The sequence below is a fragment of the Zonotrichia leucophrys genome, chromosome 1 (genome assembly GCF_028769735.1).
Source record: "Zonotrichia leucophrys gambelii isolate GWCS_2022_RI chromosome 1, RI_Zleu_2.0, whole genome shotgun sequence".
Taxonomy (NCBI): Eukaryota; Metazoa; Chordata; class Aves; order Passeriformes; family Passerellidae; genus Zonotrichia; species Zonotrichia leucophrys.
Window position 1 is genome coordinate 83053370 of NC_088169.1, and position 18025 is coordinate 83071394.

The following is an 18025-nucleotide window of genomic DNA, read 5'->3' on the forward strand; positions in this document are numbered from 1 at the left end:
AAGGAGTACATTCAGCTTCCGCAGACGTGTCTCATTAAAACAAATAGGACTACCACAACAGAAAGAGTATCAACTTACAATTTAAAATTTAGCAGAAAAACACATTCCATATTGCAGTTACTCCTGATACTGTGTTTACTGCACCTGTGTGATGCCTTCTGATAATGTTATCCCTTCTATCTGGATACACATTATCTCTGTGCAAGCTAGGAATATGGCTTGAATATGTATTTTTTAAAAGAGAGCAGAGGTGAGGAGAATGCAATCCTACATAAGCAGCTATTTAGTCTCTCTTCCTCTGTCATTCAAAGCAGCCCAGCATGCAGGTGTGCATGTGCAGCTATACCAAGCACAAACCCAACAATCCTACAGAAATACACAAAGAGAAAAAAAGCAAATGCAGAAATAACACAATGCACATAAACAACATTCCAACAGGATAAGGACAAACAGCAGGGAATGGCAATTTGACAATGCAGAAGTATAAAGGCTGCATTGTCAAAATGAAAGGTGAATAGCGAAGCAATTCAACAGTTTAAGCTCTTCTGCTTCTAATCTAATCTATATGAAGCCTGACTTTTGAATCTTTTTAATCAATAGAAGTTGGACTTAGCATTTCATGGGAATCCTTGAGAGCCTTCTACCATGGGGTCTAACAATGAAGCATACACTAGAACTAGACATGAAAAAAAAATTAAAACTGTATTAATTTTTCTCATTCTGGGGTTAGTCCCAGTGGAAGCATGAGGCATAAGCATCTCCCAGAGAAGATGACTGTAATATTACCTAACCACATTAGTAATTAATTTTGCCTGGCTTTGATTATAGGCCCTAGACTGGATTAGATGAATGATGCTATATTATTTATTTATATGTTCCATTATGTCAATCCATATATTCATAAACTGACATATAAACTGCCATTTATTTAAAGATGGTTATTAAATTCAATCTTTGAAGAGATATTTAGCTAATTAGGAGAGAATTGTGAAAGGAATTTATGAAGAATTTGACTCTATGCCTGTGGTAGTCATTAAGGGGAATTGTTTAGCTAAAAACTTAATAGATAAATCATTTGAGTAAAACATTGGAAAATGGTTTTAAAAGGTTTCCAAAATTAGCAAGCATGTATACGTGACAGGGCTGATACACAGTCAATTTGTGATCCTTCTGGTGACTAATTTAACATCACTAAGATAAAATAGTCCAAGTCCTGAACAAAAGCCTAAGTTCCCATTGCTCAACTTTACAAGTATTTCTTATAGTTTAGGGATCATTCTTTATAATACAATCTTCTCATCAGTGAGCCAGCAAACCTAGGGCTCTTGGGTTATTTCAAGGATACTTTAGTATAAAGACACTGCCATGTTTCTTCTATGTTCATGTTTCATTTCTTAAACAGAGTTTCATCTAGAAGTAAGTCTTTGCTGCTGCCAACTAATTATTTCCCTCTGCATGTACTGTTGTATTTTGGTTTGCACGTTTTGGCCAGAACCAGTTGCACTGGCTCCACTGAGATTGGAAATACTGCTGCTAAAGAGAAAACATCTGAGTAACAGACAGGGATGCACAAGGAAACACGAATCAATCAATACAAATGGTCACAGTTGGATTTATACCAACAAGTCATCTAACCTTAACTAGCACTAAATCAGAATTCCATTGTTTTTTAGCATTGTACAAAGAACTAGCCACGATGAAGGTATTTTGGAACATGAGTATCTTTTATCTACATTTATCCTATGCACATGAACTGAGCTATCACTGCAGCATTTTGCTTCAGCTCTCCAAGTGTTATTTTTGAAGAGAAAGCAGTTCTGCTGAAAACCTATGAGTATCTACAATCAATGAACACTTCACATATGAAATATGGATTATTTAGATGATAGAAAAAATTTTATGGAGGATAAGCCCATGCACTGGATAGTCATCCATATTTTGAAATTTTGGATTCACAAAATTGACAAGAAATTCCATGGCAATAGGTTCTTGTGTTCACAATTCCTTTGATAACACTACTTTATTTCAAGTTACACCTCTCTTCTAACATACCAGGGAATTCTACTATTATAGAAAATGCCTGTTCAAATAATAATTTTTTTCACCCAGTGGAATTCTCCAAATACATTTTGGTAAATGCACACCAAGAAAACCAGTGAAGGTTCTGTTACTCATGACTTCTGGATACAAACATGAAAATTTCTGTACCTAAGTTAAGTGGAACAGTTTAATTCCTGTTTTATTTTTCTGGGTCAAAGACAGGCCTAGATACATTCTACACCTTTGAAGCATCTAAACTTGTATTTTATTATTAAACCTATCATAACAATGTAACTGCAGAATCCTTTTATATACAAACCAGAGATTGCTTCCCATCAGTCCCAACTATACATGTGGAAGCAGAATGTGTCAATTAATTCTGGAAAAGAGTAATTATTTCAATTTATGTATTTCACTGATGGCAACCCAGACCTGTTTCTTACAGTAAATGTTACGATATGCACATCTCCAATTGAGAACAGAGGTAAAACTGTCAGCATTTTAAAAAAGAAAGTGCAATGTAATTTTTCTCACATCACACGTCATCTTAGTCTCTATGCAAAGACTGGTCTAAGCCTGAAATGATGAAATTCTAATGTAATTTTAGATAAATGTATAAGGACCTCTTTTAATTCATTTTTCTTTTCTTGTTAGCAATATAAATGGTCTTCACAATGCTACCAAATTCCTAGACATTGGTTAATCAGTCTATGAATCAACATTCCCAAGTCAAATGGAAGCTTTCACCTTTTTGCACTGATTGATTTTATAACTCAAATGAAGATCTGTCAGTTTTTCAAAAAGATAATTACACCGATTTACATTCATACATACACTACTAAAATTTAACGTTGTACATGGTACTCTTGATTTGTATTATCTGTTTGTTCCTTTTGGCAAGTGAATCTGAAACTTCCTAGCCTCACAGAGATTTCTGTTAGGACCTTAGTAAAGCTGTTAGTTTCTCTATTTGCCATCTACTTGTCTCTAAGAAAACAGAGACAGATGACATATCCAGACTCTCACAGTGATTGGAACAATATTAAAGTGGACAAAATTAAAGCTGTGTGAAAGCTGAAGAAATCTTATAATTTCCCGAGCTGCATCAATGTTGCATTTCCGTAAATTGAAACTAATCAAAATGACTTCTTTCATTTTAAAGTGGTAATGCAAGAATAGTAGAACTGGAAAATTTAAACATGAAAGAAATTAAAGAAACCCAGTGTGAAAATATCACAGCATATTCTATTTTAGTGAAGAGCATATTTAGTTTTATAAAAATTCCCCTTCTTATTATAGTAGTGATTACTTAGAACAACAACTTTATATTGCAGCATTGTGTTTAAAGTTTACTGATAAACAACAGTCCATGCTGCTTGATTTTACCATTCCCATCATTTGCCATGTGATGCTATTATTTAAGAAGGATACACAGTAGTATATTTAAACAAATGAAGGTTTTTTGAGAAATAGCTGTTGTGATGCTACAAAAAATGATGTCATGAGGTGTGGCACTCAGCCAACATGAAAACTGCTTACAGAATTGTGCTGCCATGTTATTCTTGGTTTAACTCTAACACAGTCATGTAATTCTCCTGTGTTTGCTGAGATATAATTTGGTTTTGGTATTGTAATGATCTTCCTTTGCAGACACCTGCTGCCTAATCCCACTTTTGTCAAAACATAAAACTCTAGTCTTTCAATTAATTCAAATCACTAAGGTATTGTACAAGGAAAAAAAAAGAAAAGAAAAGTAAGGAAAAATAATCAGTTGAACATGATTCCTGTATTGTTATCATTGTCAGAAAGGTTTGAATCTTTGGTATTTTGTTCCAAAGAACAATGCGAGTACCCTAGCTGAAAGACCTGTTCTTGTAATCCATGGCATACCAATGTAAATGCTAATTGTTGAGTGATGATTACAAGAAATATCTGGGAAACCAGGCAAAATTCATTAGGAAAAATGGACTCAAATTTCCATCATGAGTAAAGTTCCTCTCTTTCCATATTTCCCTTTCTAAATCCTGTGGATATACCAACCAGGAGAAGTTTCATTTGAGGCTCAGTATTCTAGGCAGACATCTTCTTCAGACATCTTTGTAACACAAGAATTCTTATACACTTTGACTGAAGGATAATAAATGAAATGAGTGTAAAGGTTTGATTGGAAAAATGAACAACCTTCACTCATAGTGCTGAATCTGAAATGTCAAAATTGAATTCTCTTCTGCATGGTGCCCTGACAGCATTAGGTGAGTTTGTATCGTAACCAAACCTGTATGACATCTGCTTCCAACACAGCCCTGCTCTTACCACAGATACTACACAAGTCCTCCTACCTGCAACTCTTAGTCACTGTACCTCGAATAGGCTCAGGGCTCTGATTATAGTTTATGCAGCCTTCATCAGATCAGTAGCTGAGCTGCCTACACGTTGCTGACTGTGCCCAAGTCAGCCATTAATCAGTGTGGGCACTCACTGGCAGCAGGTTACTCTGCTCCATCAGCTCACCCTCCTGGGCTGGAACCAGCTGGGGACCTTGTGCTGCACTGGGCTGCACAGGGCACTGTACTGCCAGGGAGCAGCAGCAAGAGCTATTTGGCTTCCCTGCTGTGTACCCCACCCATGTGGGCTTCAGTGCAGCTCAGGTGCACATCCCAGCATGCCTTCATTCTACACTATGATGGCTTCATGTTGCTATTTAGGAAAGCCTGATTGCAGATACAGTCATTGCTATTTAGAACCCAGCTGCTGGAGTTGTATTCTTTTCCCTTCTTCCCACTTCATAAGTGTAGTGATTTCAACATAATGAAAGCAAGAATTATGATAATCCTCAAAAGATAAAGCAAACAACTCCAATTATCTGTGAAATGATGCATTTTCTGCATGGAATATGGAAATACTCTGGAAAGAGACATTGTCCTTGCATCTCCCTGGGGACTGTAAAGTTTCCCTTCCTGTATTTCCTTAACAATATTGAAATTTTAATTTTGAAAGTCAAACTAAAAGTTCCTCTTCCCTTTGTCAGCTAAAAAATGTATTTTAATATCTTGTCACTTTCACTGACCTTGCTTTTGCTGCAGTAACAGTAGTAGTTTTATACACTATAAGCATTATTTAAAAAATCAGATAAAGTAGTTGCTTCTGGTGCTGCTCTTTAAAAATGAAATAAACACCTTTTAAAGAATTAATTCTTTTAAATCCCAAAACATTAGCAAATTCTACATACAAATTTACAATGACAACTTGGCTAAATTTAGGTTCAACCCAGAAAGGCCAGTTGCATAAGTAGACCTTTACAAAATTCAAGGATGTTTAGAGCTCGTAACTCTTTCTGCATACCTAATGCACATTTTTTTTTCTTTTTTTTTTTTTTTCTTGGCAGAACAAAAAGAAAACCTCTTCCCAATGACTTCATAGTGATACAGCAGCTTATAATCACTGGCTTATGCTGAACTCCCATGTCAATGTCTCCTACTATTGCAAATTGGCACTGAATATCTCTGCATGTGCGCATATGGTTTATCAAGGGCAGTTTCTTTCCTGGCCTTTTCAGTGTTTCTTACCAAAACTCAAGCTCAGGATATCACATTTCCCCTAGACTTGTGTGTAATAAATAAGTATCCATCTCTCTCCTTCCCGTTTCCTCTGTTCCTTGCCCCCTGACCACCCCTTATTACTTCTCAAATTAATACTCTTAAGAAAATATATTGAAGTACAGTAAATGTATAACTTACACTGTCAAAAATTTTAACTCTGAATCTCCCCTCTTCTCTTCTTCAGTTTCAAAACAAGGTTTCAGTATTTTCAAATTTTGGTTCAGGTCTCAAGGTCCTCCACAGTCAGCAGTATGAAAAGGACCCCCTCTTTTGGAGACATTAAAAATCAATAAATTCAGAGCAGCTTTCATTTCTTGTGTTGGTTTCTTAAAATTACATTTGGGCAAAATTTTGGATGCAAATATGGAGACAGTAGTGGTAGGTGAGTTCTACAACGTCAGAGCTACACAGTAGGTATCTGAACAGCCCCAGTAATGAACCAATGTTCTTTAAACATTTCTGTCTTTCTGCATAGCACGACTTTGTCATTTCCTACACACACACACTTTCAGAATTTTGAACTAACATGAAAAAATTATGGTGTGAATTTGTCTAAGAAGCTAATGAGTTGGAAGAGAAACTGACTGAAAATAGTCACAATCCTAGGGTGCTGGGATAACATAAATTATCCTTCGAACTCTGAATGCATATTCTGAGCTGAAATGGAATCGACAACAGTAATTTTTAAGATTTGAAGTCATATTTAGATCTCACTTTAGGTTATATCATTAGAAGACAACAAAATTTTTAAAAAGCAAAAAAAAAAAAAAACCAAAAAAAAACCCAAATAATTTTCAAGTAATCACAAGATAATTTTGGTGGTCAAAAGCCTAGCACCTCTAACCACCCAAAACCCACTGTGATAGCTTTAAAATATTCTTTGAAAAGGACTGAGTTACTGTTTCTCACACCAAACAGGAAAGCAAGAAAATACTGAGATGAATGAACTGGAGTGAAATAGCTTTAATTAGGAAGTTACAGGGAGGTGGTAAAGGGCTCTAGCAAGTATATGCTCAGGCTCCTTTCTGTTTGAAAGGTGAAGAGAAGGAAAATTCAATAGCTAAACTGAGATACTGAACAAAATTGTCGTGGTTCGCAAAGCAATTGCATGCCAAACCATGGAATTTAAAAGGAGATTCTAGCCTATAGATCTTTGGCCCATATTGAACTGGTACAAATTTCACTTTAAAAATGTAATTCAGGTATTTCCAAATCTGGGTCTTACTAGAAGTCATTTGGATTTTAACTCGTGAGATTATCTGAAAGCCCATCTTTTATTTTATGACAGTCAGTTCTCTAACACATGTAGATTTATTTCCATCAAAATGGTTTTAAATCAATAAGAAAAGAAGTTCAGCAATCCTCTCCATACCAGAATGCAAGTTTAACCTAAAATAAGGATGGTGTTTATTCAGATGGCATTTAAAAACAACTTCCTAACTGTAGCACATGAACATAAATGTACTATATAGGTAAAGGGGAGTTTATATTTCCACAATTTCTTGTTTTCTTCTCTGCTGTTTTCCTCATTTTGATAAACTCCTTTGTAGCATTTGTATTGTCAGACTGAATCAGGGAACAACTTACAACAACTCCCCAAAGTTATGTTGAAACTTTCAGTTCAGCTAAAATTTAAACAAAGTTTTAAGACCCTAAAGTTTTGAGTGCTACGGTTTTCATTACTTGTATCACTCTGAAGTCTTTGCAGACAGTTCCAGTTATATAATCAATATTTCCAAAGAGCAACAAATGCTTTTTTGAAACAGGAAATGTAAAAAGTACTGATCAATAACTATTTCAGCAGTAATATAAGAAATAAACAATAGATTTCATCATATTTCTCTTAATCATGGTTGCATGGCCTTTTACAAACAAAGAAATGGCAGACAATGTGACCTCTGTGTTTCAACCTTTGGTTACTAAAATCAATTTCCCCTTTATAATGGGAAATAATCATTATCCTTACAGACACATAAAGGTACTTGTATGTTGTGATAGTGGGGAAAAAATAGAAAAAGAAAACAAAATCATGTAGAAATTTTAGCATAGACTCAGGATGTGGATCCCATCACAACTGGAGTTTTCTTGAAGTTAGTATATTTCTGTTTCTGGCTATTCCGTTAATTAGCATTTTATACTTTTTGGACTGAAGATATAAAGTGAAATCACCAACTACAAGAGGGGAGGTTCCAATTGAAACAACTCATTCAATTTTGCAAAAGCCTCCCACAACATTGTCTTCCAATAGGCTTGCAGTATCATTGGCCTAGCACAGACTCAGAGACTGCTTCCTCCTGATTTCTGCACAAAAATTTTTATAGATATATCCTGGGGTAAAGTCAGACCATATTTGACTTGACAAAATGAAAGGAACTGGACATATTTGAAAATATCTACATATAGAGCTCATTTCAACAAAAATAAATGGTGGTAAGTAAATACAAAACAATCTGGGTACCTGAGCCAGCACTACATTATTCCACTGGGATAACTGCAGTGCAAACCAAGACTAGTGCAGGGCTGAGGGAAGGATAATTATTACTGTTATAATTCTCTCACATTTCCCTGACAAACTACACTGCTGTAATGAGAGGTCCCCCTCGGTTTCCACCATGCCTTCTTTCACTCTGTTCAATACTAATGATCACTCTTTTTCTATGCAGTGCAGAAATTATTGCATATCTCCACCTGCTGGAAATATCTTTTAACCCCAAGGGCTGCTGGGGGTGTCTGCACACACTTGCCACCCATTTCACAATTGGACAAAATTGAAAAAGTTTTCATTTTCCAAGGTCATACAACCTGTCAGTGGCACAGGCAAATTTCTCAGTTTCCAGCTCTTTGCTCTGAGCAGAAAGCTTTCCTGCTCTTTTCTGTGCAGTTACAACCCTAGAAACTATTCTTCTCCCAACAGGCATAGCACAGGGAGCCACAGCATAGCTTTATCTACCCTGCCTCCACAGTAATATTTAATTTCTAAGCTCAAAGAACTCTCTCATGGGGTAAAAAAGTAATTTGTTCTCCAGGTTAAATTTATTCTTGGTTTTTCTGATGAGCAAAGACTCTAGCAATTACTGTGACAGATGGAGTGGTGATTTTTATGATGTGGAAACTTGTCCACAGGAATGAAACTGAAATCTCCAAACCTATTTCTCACAGCGGCCTTTAGACAGTTGTCAGGTAATAATTGTCACTGTGGACAAAGTTTGAAATAGTGAATGGCTCCAGTAGCTTGTTACTGCAACACTCCTTAGCAGAGTGACACTTTCTGATAAATTTTTGTCATTTATTCTGAATATACTTGAATCAGAAAGGGAACCAATATATGGGTTTGAATTTCTCCCCACACTCAGAAGAATTTGAACATTGTATTTGGAGTTTTAGTACTCTGTCAATTTGGAAGGGCTGTTTCAAGGTGATTTTCAGAGAGCAGAATGAGATGTTTGAGAGGCTGCTTACGTACATTGAAAACAATAACATACCTCACAGAAATGACTATTTCAAACAAGAAAGTTGTGTGAACTGGGTTAGGAACTGGCTGGGTTTTAATGGGATTATTTTCATGCCTTGTCTTTAGGCAGCCAGTGCTGTAGCCAGCCTTAGTGGTGAATGGCAGCCTCTGAGGCTGAGACATCAGGCACAATTTCAATTTGGAGGGTCACGCTCCACCACAAGCTCCCCATGCCTGGTGACTGAATGCCCCAGCCAAAATCCTTGGGCATAAAACCATTATATATAGCCTGACACTTGCCTAGTCTCCTGGTGCCAGTCTTCACCATTAATCCAGAAAAAAAACCACATAGAGACTGACTTTTGATACTTTGGGACCATTTTCTGTGACTTAAGAGACTGAGACTCAGAACTTGCTGACAGGCATGGAAAGGAAGGAGACATCTTTCCTTTGTTCACAGATGTCTCTTTGTAGCTTTGCTTGTAATCAAAACAGCAGGAAAATTTTAATACTAGTGATTTAAAGATGTTTTCTTACTGAGAACTGTCTTTTCAGTAAAGACATAGTAAAGAAAGTACTGCTACTTAACCGAACTGAATTAATATCTCTGTCCATTTTATGAGCTAAGAATATACAGTTTAATTTTCATGGGTGCAGACTGTGAACAAAAGGAGATCTGTAGCACAAGAAAGCACTTTATCTCTGAAAATCAAACCATATTAAAAAAATATGAAACATTTCCCAAATGACAGAGCAGAACAAATACCTTAATTTTTCTCTTTTAAAATTTTTATTCTAGTCTGTTTAACGATAGTAGTTATTATTCTTAATATAACTGAGAGGATTATTTTACTGTCAAAGCAAAGCAAATAGAATTAAGTGACTTGCTCAACTGAAGAAAATCAGTCAGCAGCACAACTGCAAATAAAGCCCAGCAGCTCTAACCTGAAGCACTGCATCTAAACCTGAAAGGCTTCTGCAACTTCACATAATTAAACACTTGAACTGTAGAGGTTTTATGGCTTCACAGGTTAAGATTCTCCTGCAAGCATCTCTCTGAGTTTTTGAAAGTTGCATCTTCCTAGCAATTTTAATTAATAGAGTCCAAAACAGAAGACTCCTCATGAAAAAATGAAAGCACTTATATGAGTTTATAAGAATGCTTGTGTTTATTAGGGTCAGAGATTCACTCACACAAAATAGCATGAGAGCTGAGATTGAAAGGCAGCATCATTTTTCTTTCATTAACCCTAACAGTTATATGACTGGATCATTTCCATGAAGACAACACTTCAGCCAGGATTAAACAGAAATTATAGGAAACTGTTCCCGTTAAGACTTTCTAATTTGTTAATTGAAAGTGATAAAGAAAATCCACAATTAACTTCTATCATTTCCAAAAGATCCTTAAATAATTTAAAGGCCTCAGGAGGCTGATTCACAAGCAGGGACAATCTACGTTGAACACTGCATTTAAGTTGCAGACAGTTAATCAGCACAGTTTATGCTGATTGTATTTTCTCTTATAACTATAAAATATTGCAGATCTGAAGGTGTTTTCAGAAGCAGCCCAACCCTGTCAAGCATAATTTGCACATAATTGTATTCATCTGGGCTGCATCCTGCCACCCATTGTGATGTGTGCTCCTGCCAGTGAGTCAAGGTCTCCAGGCTTATTTTCAGACAGGTCTAGGAGCTAAAGAAGTGCTTGAATTGCTAAAGATGTTGTTCAAAGAGTGAAGGCTATAGCACTTACACAACTGATTCTCACTGAAATCAAAAACAAGTTGCTTCAATTCCATCAGTATGAAAATCAGCATCCAAGCCAACCCTAGTGATGATCAGTTTAATCTCAAATTGCTTAGGGGTTGGTATGTGCTCTGTGCCTCTGAATGCCTAAATTTGTGTGTAAGTATGCCTTTAAAATAATTTTTCAAAACTAAAACCCACAATATTCACTTTTTAAAATGCCACCCTATGATTCTAGGGAGCTACTTCACTAAGAATTATTTTAACTAGGTATCTTATATTTTCAAAAGATAGGGTTACTTTGTGACTATAAGGTTAGTTTGTTTTCATTGACACTGAATCAGCTGAACCTTGCTTTGCCTATTTTTATGTTCAAAAATCAACAGAAAATTGTGTACTTATTCCCCTCCACTGTCTTTAAGCAATGTTTTTTAATACTAGTACTTCATTATATATAAGCTTGCTGTCTGTGGCTTGATTGTGTAAAATGCAGATTAGTCCAGAAGCTGATCTGAAGGTGTTAAAATAAGAAGCACAAATCTGCTCTGATTCTTGTTTTAAATATTTGAGTATTTATGTTCATTTGACCTAACGAGACTATTTTTCCATTCTGTAATTAGTACTTGAAATTGCTACCAAAAAAATCCCACCAAACAAACGAACAAAAAGCCAGGCAAACAAAGAGAACTAAACAGTACAAGTTATTTTTTAAAATTCAAGAAAGGTGGTTGTGTTTATGTGGGCCAAATTAAAGACTCAATTTCATAGTATAATTGCTATTTGACTGGTTGTTTGATAAGCTCCATTCTCAGGTTGCCAGGCACTTCAGAACCACCAAATATGGCAAGAAGTGTTTTGGGAGATATCATTCCCATATTAAACACATGGGATTGAACAGGGGACGATGAGTACTCCTGTACAGTGTGAATTTCAATAAAGATGACAAGAGCCTCCCTGGAAGGCAGCCATACGCAGGTGCAGTTATGTGCATCACTCTGACAATAGACTCGCTCCCAGCAGGTTACTGGGAAGGAAAAGGCTGTGCAGATATTAATAATGAGAGAGTGGCTACCAGAGAGACTCACTATTCACACCTTTGAGTGCAGCTACCTTAACTTCTTCCCAGGGTCTGTGAACAGTGATCAGCACCTCCTCAGTGGCCTTCATGGCCTGTGGAGGGATCCCAGGCATCCCTAAAACTACGTGGGGGCACCAAAGGCAGCAGTGCTTAGGGCAGACATGCACCAGGCTGGCTGCAGAGAGCACAGGAGCGTGGTGACCCTTCCGTGCCACACACTGGAAGCAGCACCACACATCAAGGTTTTGGACATTGCAGTCTCCTGACTGATATGCCTGCATCCATTTCAGCACACATATTCCTGTAGCTCTTAATGCCAATGCTCAGTTACCCTTGAATACTGATGCACTTTTCTTCAAGACTCTGCCCTAGAGCCTCATGCCAATGTTATCTTTTCTCCCTACTATCTCAAAAAAAGTAGAGGTCGTTCTAAAAAATGCTGGCATTAATCTGATTCATCAAATACCTTGAAATGAACACCAACCATTAGTTCCTTTCCTATATGTACTCAAAAAAAAAAAAAAAAAAAAAGCAATCATATGATCAGAGACTTATTAAAAAAGCAAATACCTCTAGAGTAAAAACAGAAAGTAAAAAAAAGCCAAAAAATTCAGGGCAGCCCTTTACCAAAAAGTATACTGGCAACTAGAGGGCCAGAAAGATTTCGGTGAAAACAGGAAAGTGAATTCTGGAGAAAGCAAAGCATTTTTCAAGTGCGTCTTTGTAGAGGGGAATGCAATGAAGTTCCCAGTGCAAAGCCTGGGGACACTTTGTTCCACACAGTGTTGAAATAAAATCTCATTTTTGTAGAAAGAGGGTTCCATCTATGAGCTCTGACTTCCTTTCACTGCCAATAATCTTCTATTTGTAGACATAATAGTCAATAATGACAGGGGCCAGAACATGAGCACTCCACATCCATTCCCACATGGCGCTCTTAAAGGAAAACTCACTACTCCAAAATTCTCTCTCTACTTCTGCCTTCAATGGTACAGATTTTCAGCTGCTGCACACTGACATAGTTCTCTTAGTATCAATTCACATGAACTGATATCTCAATCAAAAAACTAACTACACTTATCCTAAAATGGAAGTACATTGTTCTAGACCTCCAAATCTCCCAGGAGTTTACAGGTCACCATAAAAGCCAGGGTTATAAACCTGAATTTATTATAGACAAATAAAGCTTTGCCCTATGAATTCTCTGCCTATTAAGTTAATGAGCCTTGACAAAACAATCATCTGAGGAGCAGCTGACAAAATATCTGGAGCAGCAATTTGAAAGGCATTGGCTGGCTTACAAACATTTCAGTTGGGAGAATATGGCATCATGTTCCTCTGGAAGAGTCATTTGTCAAACTGAATTTCCTGCAGATCAACAGCAGATTCCCAATATTGGAGTGCTGAGATACAACAATAACTGTAATTACTAAGTAAATAATCCCTGCCATTTCCTTCCCAAACTTGAGGCTCACAAATGCTGATGCAGAACTCTTTCTAAGAAGTCTGCATGAAGAAAGCAAGGTACATTCTTATTTTTGACTGGAGCTCATTGAAGTGTTTAATGTGAAGGAAAAGAGCTTTGAGGAATTTAAGTGAGTAGACAGGGACCTTTCAAAATACTTGGTCAGTATCTTGAAGATTATTTTTTAGTGTAACTTCCCACAGAGATGGTGGTATCACAGCTGTGGATCTAAAACAGGGTCTTTTACTGGATTAATTCTTCAAAATTTTCCACACAATACAGTCCTGAACCACATTGCCTTTGGGAAATTTAGAGCTCTGTACATTAAATACTCTTGGAAGAACAGCCACTTGTATTAGGGCAAAAATGAGACTTTTCTAAAATCTGTTTTTCAACTGTGAATACTGAGTCCATTTGGAAATTGAATCATGATACACTGTAAAGCTGTCACTTTCCTTACCAAAGGCATTTGCTGAAATATTATTTCAAATGTCTTCCTCCACACTCAACTATTCAGAGTTCTGTGGAAAAGATGACAGTATTGAGAACATAGAAAACTGTCATATTTTCCATCTGAATGTTATTTCACAGTGTGAAGGAACTACAAATTATAGTAATCAGTTGCCTCTGCAACAGCATGTAGCAGAGCATAGCACAGACCATTTAACCATGAGTTGTGTCTTTTCTCATATTTTATGTTCTTTTTGCAGTTTTTGTTGGACTGTTGATTTAAACAAACTCATTAAATATACAAGGACTAGAGCTCAAAATTATATCAAAGTAGAATGAAGATAAATGAAACCTTGTTCTTAAAGAGAATTGTTAACTCACACTCAGTAGAATAATACCCAGCGTTCCAAGTCCTGATGTCAGGCTATCAAATATCTGCTGACCAAGTATTCAATCAATCAATCAATCAATCATAAAGCAAAAGAATGTACACAATTATACATTCAGGTGCCAAAATGGCCTAGTTTTATGAGCCTTCCAGAGCTCTACTGATTATTGACTTCTAAGTATGTGGTTGCAGGAAGCAGCTTTAACATAATCTTTTCCCCCAACCTCTCTCCATAGCAGTCATCTCTAGAGAGATCAACCATTCAGCAATGAACCACCTCTCTGTGGTTAGCAAGGCACTCAACTCCATGGCCCCAACATCCACTAGAACCCAATCACTCAACTTTCTAGTTCAAGTTGGAACCTTTCTTTCTAAGGGGACATTGAAAGAGTCTTTCTATAATGAACTCTTCCATTTTCTCATTCTAAAACCTCAGAAGAATTGCCATGCACAGATAAATTACTCATATTTATACTTGACCTAAAGAACCAGAGTAATTTTACAACTTTTTGCCCACATATGAAATTTAAGGGAACATTAGCAGAGAAATTAAAATATTTTGAGTAACCCTGTTAGTGCCTGGCACCCTTGTGCACATATTTACACCTTTATAAAACACTGTAATAATCACTCAAACTTGTTTCACTCCAAATTCCACTGGGCTGAACAGCTTGACTAATCACTTGGACCACTTTGATTAAGCATCTTTTTACAAATTCTAGAAACTACACTGTTTTCATTGTAATAAACTGACATCTTCTGCATGGTTTTGCCACATCTGTAGCATTCTTTGCTAGTATTTGTCTTCTTGCCTTTTTAATGGAGCTTTCCATTTCATAGTATTGCAATGCCTTTCACAGCTGTCTTCCTAATCCCCAGGGCTTCTTTCCTCTTAGTGTATCTTACATTAATTTACCATTTTACTTTCCACTTACACACTTCTGCTCTTCCCACATTATTCTTTGCTTTGAAAAATGTTTTCTGTTGAAAATGTCTATGATCAAAGCTCCAAACATAATTATTTTTCTTCTGTTCTAGAATAAAAAAGATGATAGAATTTTTCCTAGCAAAGGAAGCACTCTAGAAAACTTGTGCCTAACTCTTCCTCCATCTCCTAAATATTGTTTGCAAATGGTTTATTACTATCCTTGCAGTCTATAGAGAAATAGCTGGGTTATACTAGTGTAAGGTTTTGCATAGTCTGCTTTCCTTCATTAAATATTTATCAGGAGACATTCACTGACAATGTTTTACAGAAAGATCTTCCATTATTTCAGTCATGGAAATGTTCATAATTTTATGCTTTCCTAACCGTCCTCTCAGAGCACAGCTAGTCTAAGGAATGCTGAATTTAAAATGCATTCTTAACCATGATTTGGTGAGGGAGGTGATTATTTTTTGCTCTATTTCTTCTGAATGGCTTAGGCAGCTGTCCCATAAACCCAGAGATGCTCAGTGAACTCAGTATGCACAACAAAGGAATAAAGTGACTGAATCAAAACAAATTACTACAGCTTTCAGTGAAGTCTTGGTCACTTTCCATACTCAAAGAGAAACAAACACTGAATTCAGTTGCAAAATGTGGTACATATTATGTAACCTATTTTAGAGCACCATTCCAATGGATCAAAACATTGCCTCTGCTCATCACTGGATTTTGGATGACCAAAATTATATACCAAGGTAGCATGTATCTCCTAGTGGTGCAGATGTGAAAGCATGGTTAAAAATAAGCACAAGCTGTAGAAAAACATCTGTGGTGAAGATGCAAACTATGAGATAAATCCAGTGATGTTCATGCACTTTAACAAAGGAGGTGAGGAAGAAGCGCATGCAGTACCTGGTGATCTCAGAGTCAGGGAGCAGGCCTACGTGGTAGTGGGGGTAGGGAGCTGAAAGAAGGAAGCTTTTGTCACACTCGACAGGGGAATAGTGCCTAGGAGAAGGTGGTTTATCACACAGTTTGTTCACAGTGCTGTAAACAGGTTCAGGAGGCCTGGTGATACAGAGACAAGAGTAAAAGGTCAGGTGCATATTAGTTGCTGAGAATATAGAGAAAACACAGCAATCATTTTAAAAGCATGCATAGCAAATCTGTCAAGAGCTTTTCAGTGGGGCTTTTCCAACAAGTAAAGTGTGCTGTTAAAGGAATTGTTAGAGTTTGGTAGCACTAGTGTGGCATTCAAGTAGCTGCATACAATACACAATACAAGTGGACAATAAAACTGCTCTATGGGAAGTGTGGCACTGAAAGGGAATATCTTATCTCTGGAGTTGAGAAAGTGAGGCATTCTCCCCAATAATATTTCTACTTTTTTTTAAATCTAACATCTACACAGCTTTCTGTGATCTTAATTTTGAGTACAGCATAGAAGAAAATAGGTTTGTTACCTGGAAAAGAACTATTTTTTACCCATTAATTTGTAATATAGATGAAGTACATATTACTTGTTAATACAACATACTCCTGGTCCCAGTGAGCTGGGACTTTGCAAGCAGAGCTGTTGTCAAATTGACCCATATCCCAGAATAATACTGATGGCCACAAACTGTGTGAGCAATTCATCTCATTGGCAGGCAATTCGCTGTGTTTCACTCTTTCCAGATTCAGCCTTCGAAATCTGATTATGCAGTCAGCATCTGAAACAGTTAACCTCATTGCCAAGGCTACTGCAATCGCACTTGCAGGGCTGCTCCAAGCTGCAAACAGCAGCCTGTGAGGTTAGACACAAAGAGCAAGAGCTTAAAACTAAAATTTCCCTCCTGCTGCCATGAACCACCTCCGCAGAGGAGGCAATACTCACCATAGCCCTGCCAGGAGCCGTCTGAGAGAGGGGAGAAGGGAATGCAGCCTTTAGTGCCAACCAGCCAGGGATCCGCGGGAGACCAACGGCGAGCACTTTGCAAAACAAGCCCACACCACGTCCACAGTGCATCTCCCACCTGGGAACTCCCCTGCCTTGGCCCCAGGACACACCTTGGGGCCCGCTGGTGCTGGGAGGCTTGACTCATTGTTTCCTGACATTTGTGCTCTAAAGAGTGCCAAGGGTCAATTGCTATCATATCCACGCTTCTGCCACAAGATCCAGGGTATGCCACTGCCTTTCATCACTGTCATACAATATTAGCTAGATGTAGATCTTATTTCAGAAGCCTGAAAATATCAGGAGGCCAAGAAGTTAATGAACTTTATGTGTTCTTTTGGCTGCACTATGCCTCACATGGGTGTGGGTTTTGCTGTGATTTTCACAGGTACCAGAATTTATTACAGTCGTGGATGTGCCGGCAGATACAAAGAATCTAATTTCCTTTGTTAGCTTCTGGGTTTGTCCTTTGGGGGAAAAGGAGTAGCTGCTTTACTTAAAAACTGTTCTTACTCAATGTTAATGACATTATTCATAGCAATCTGCCACATGATTTGAGAACTCTCTGTGCCTGAATTTCCCAGGGAAAACTTTACAGTTAAAAAACTGGCAATTTAAGATTACCAAATAGCAAAATAGCAAAGCTGTCACTCATTTGGTTATAAAGCATTGTGTGTCAAGCACTTAGTAAAATCCCTTTAAAAATGTTTAAAGTAGCAATCATTTTCTATCAGTATATTTCACTTGTTTCTGAGGGATGGATTTAATAATTTATTTACTAAATCAATTGCTGCTTTCAATTAAAAAAAAAGCAGATGAAATCTATTCTATTTCACTGTTGTCCGATACTGCCTTTTATTCTCTTAGAAACTACTTTTGCTTTTAGGCAATATATGAAAGAACAAGTACAAATATCAAATATAAATGATACCTACTAAGAA

General features: G+C 37.1%; 1 protein-coding gene across 30 annotated transcripts in view; it reads right to left on the bottom strand.

Moving 5' to 3' along the window:
* The window catches only part of DLG2 (discs large MAGUK scaffold protein 2), a 990031-nt gene that overhangs the window by 235661 nt on the left and 736345 nt on the right, over positions 1-18025 (bottom strand). For 24 of the 30 annotated variants that reach the window (XM_064719541.1, XM_064719525.1, XM_064719532.1 and 21 more), the window contains one exon: positions 16061-16216. The exons of the other annotated variants lie outside the window; for them this stretch is intronic. In XM_064719541.1, coding sequence (XP_064575611.1) covers positions 16061-16216 — 156 coding nt within the window. The remainder of the gene's footprint in view (positions 1-16060; positions 16217-18025) is intronic. 30 annotated transcript variants of the gene reach the window in all.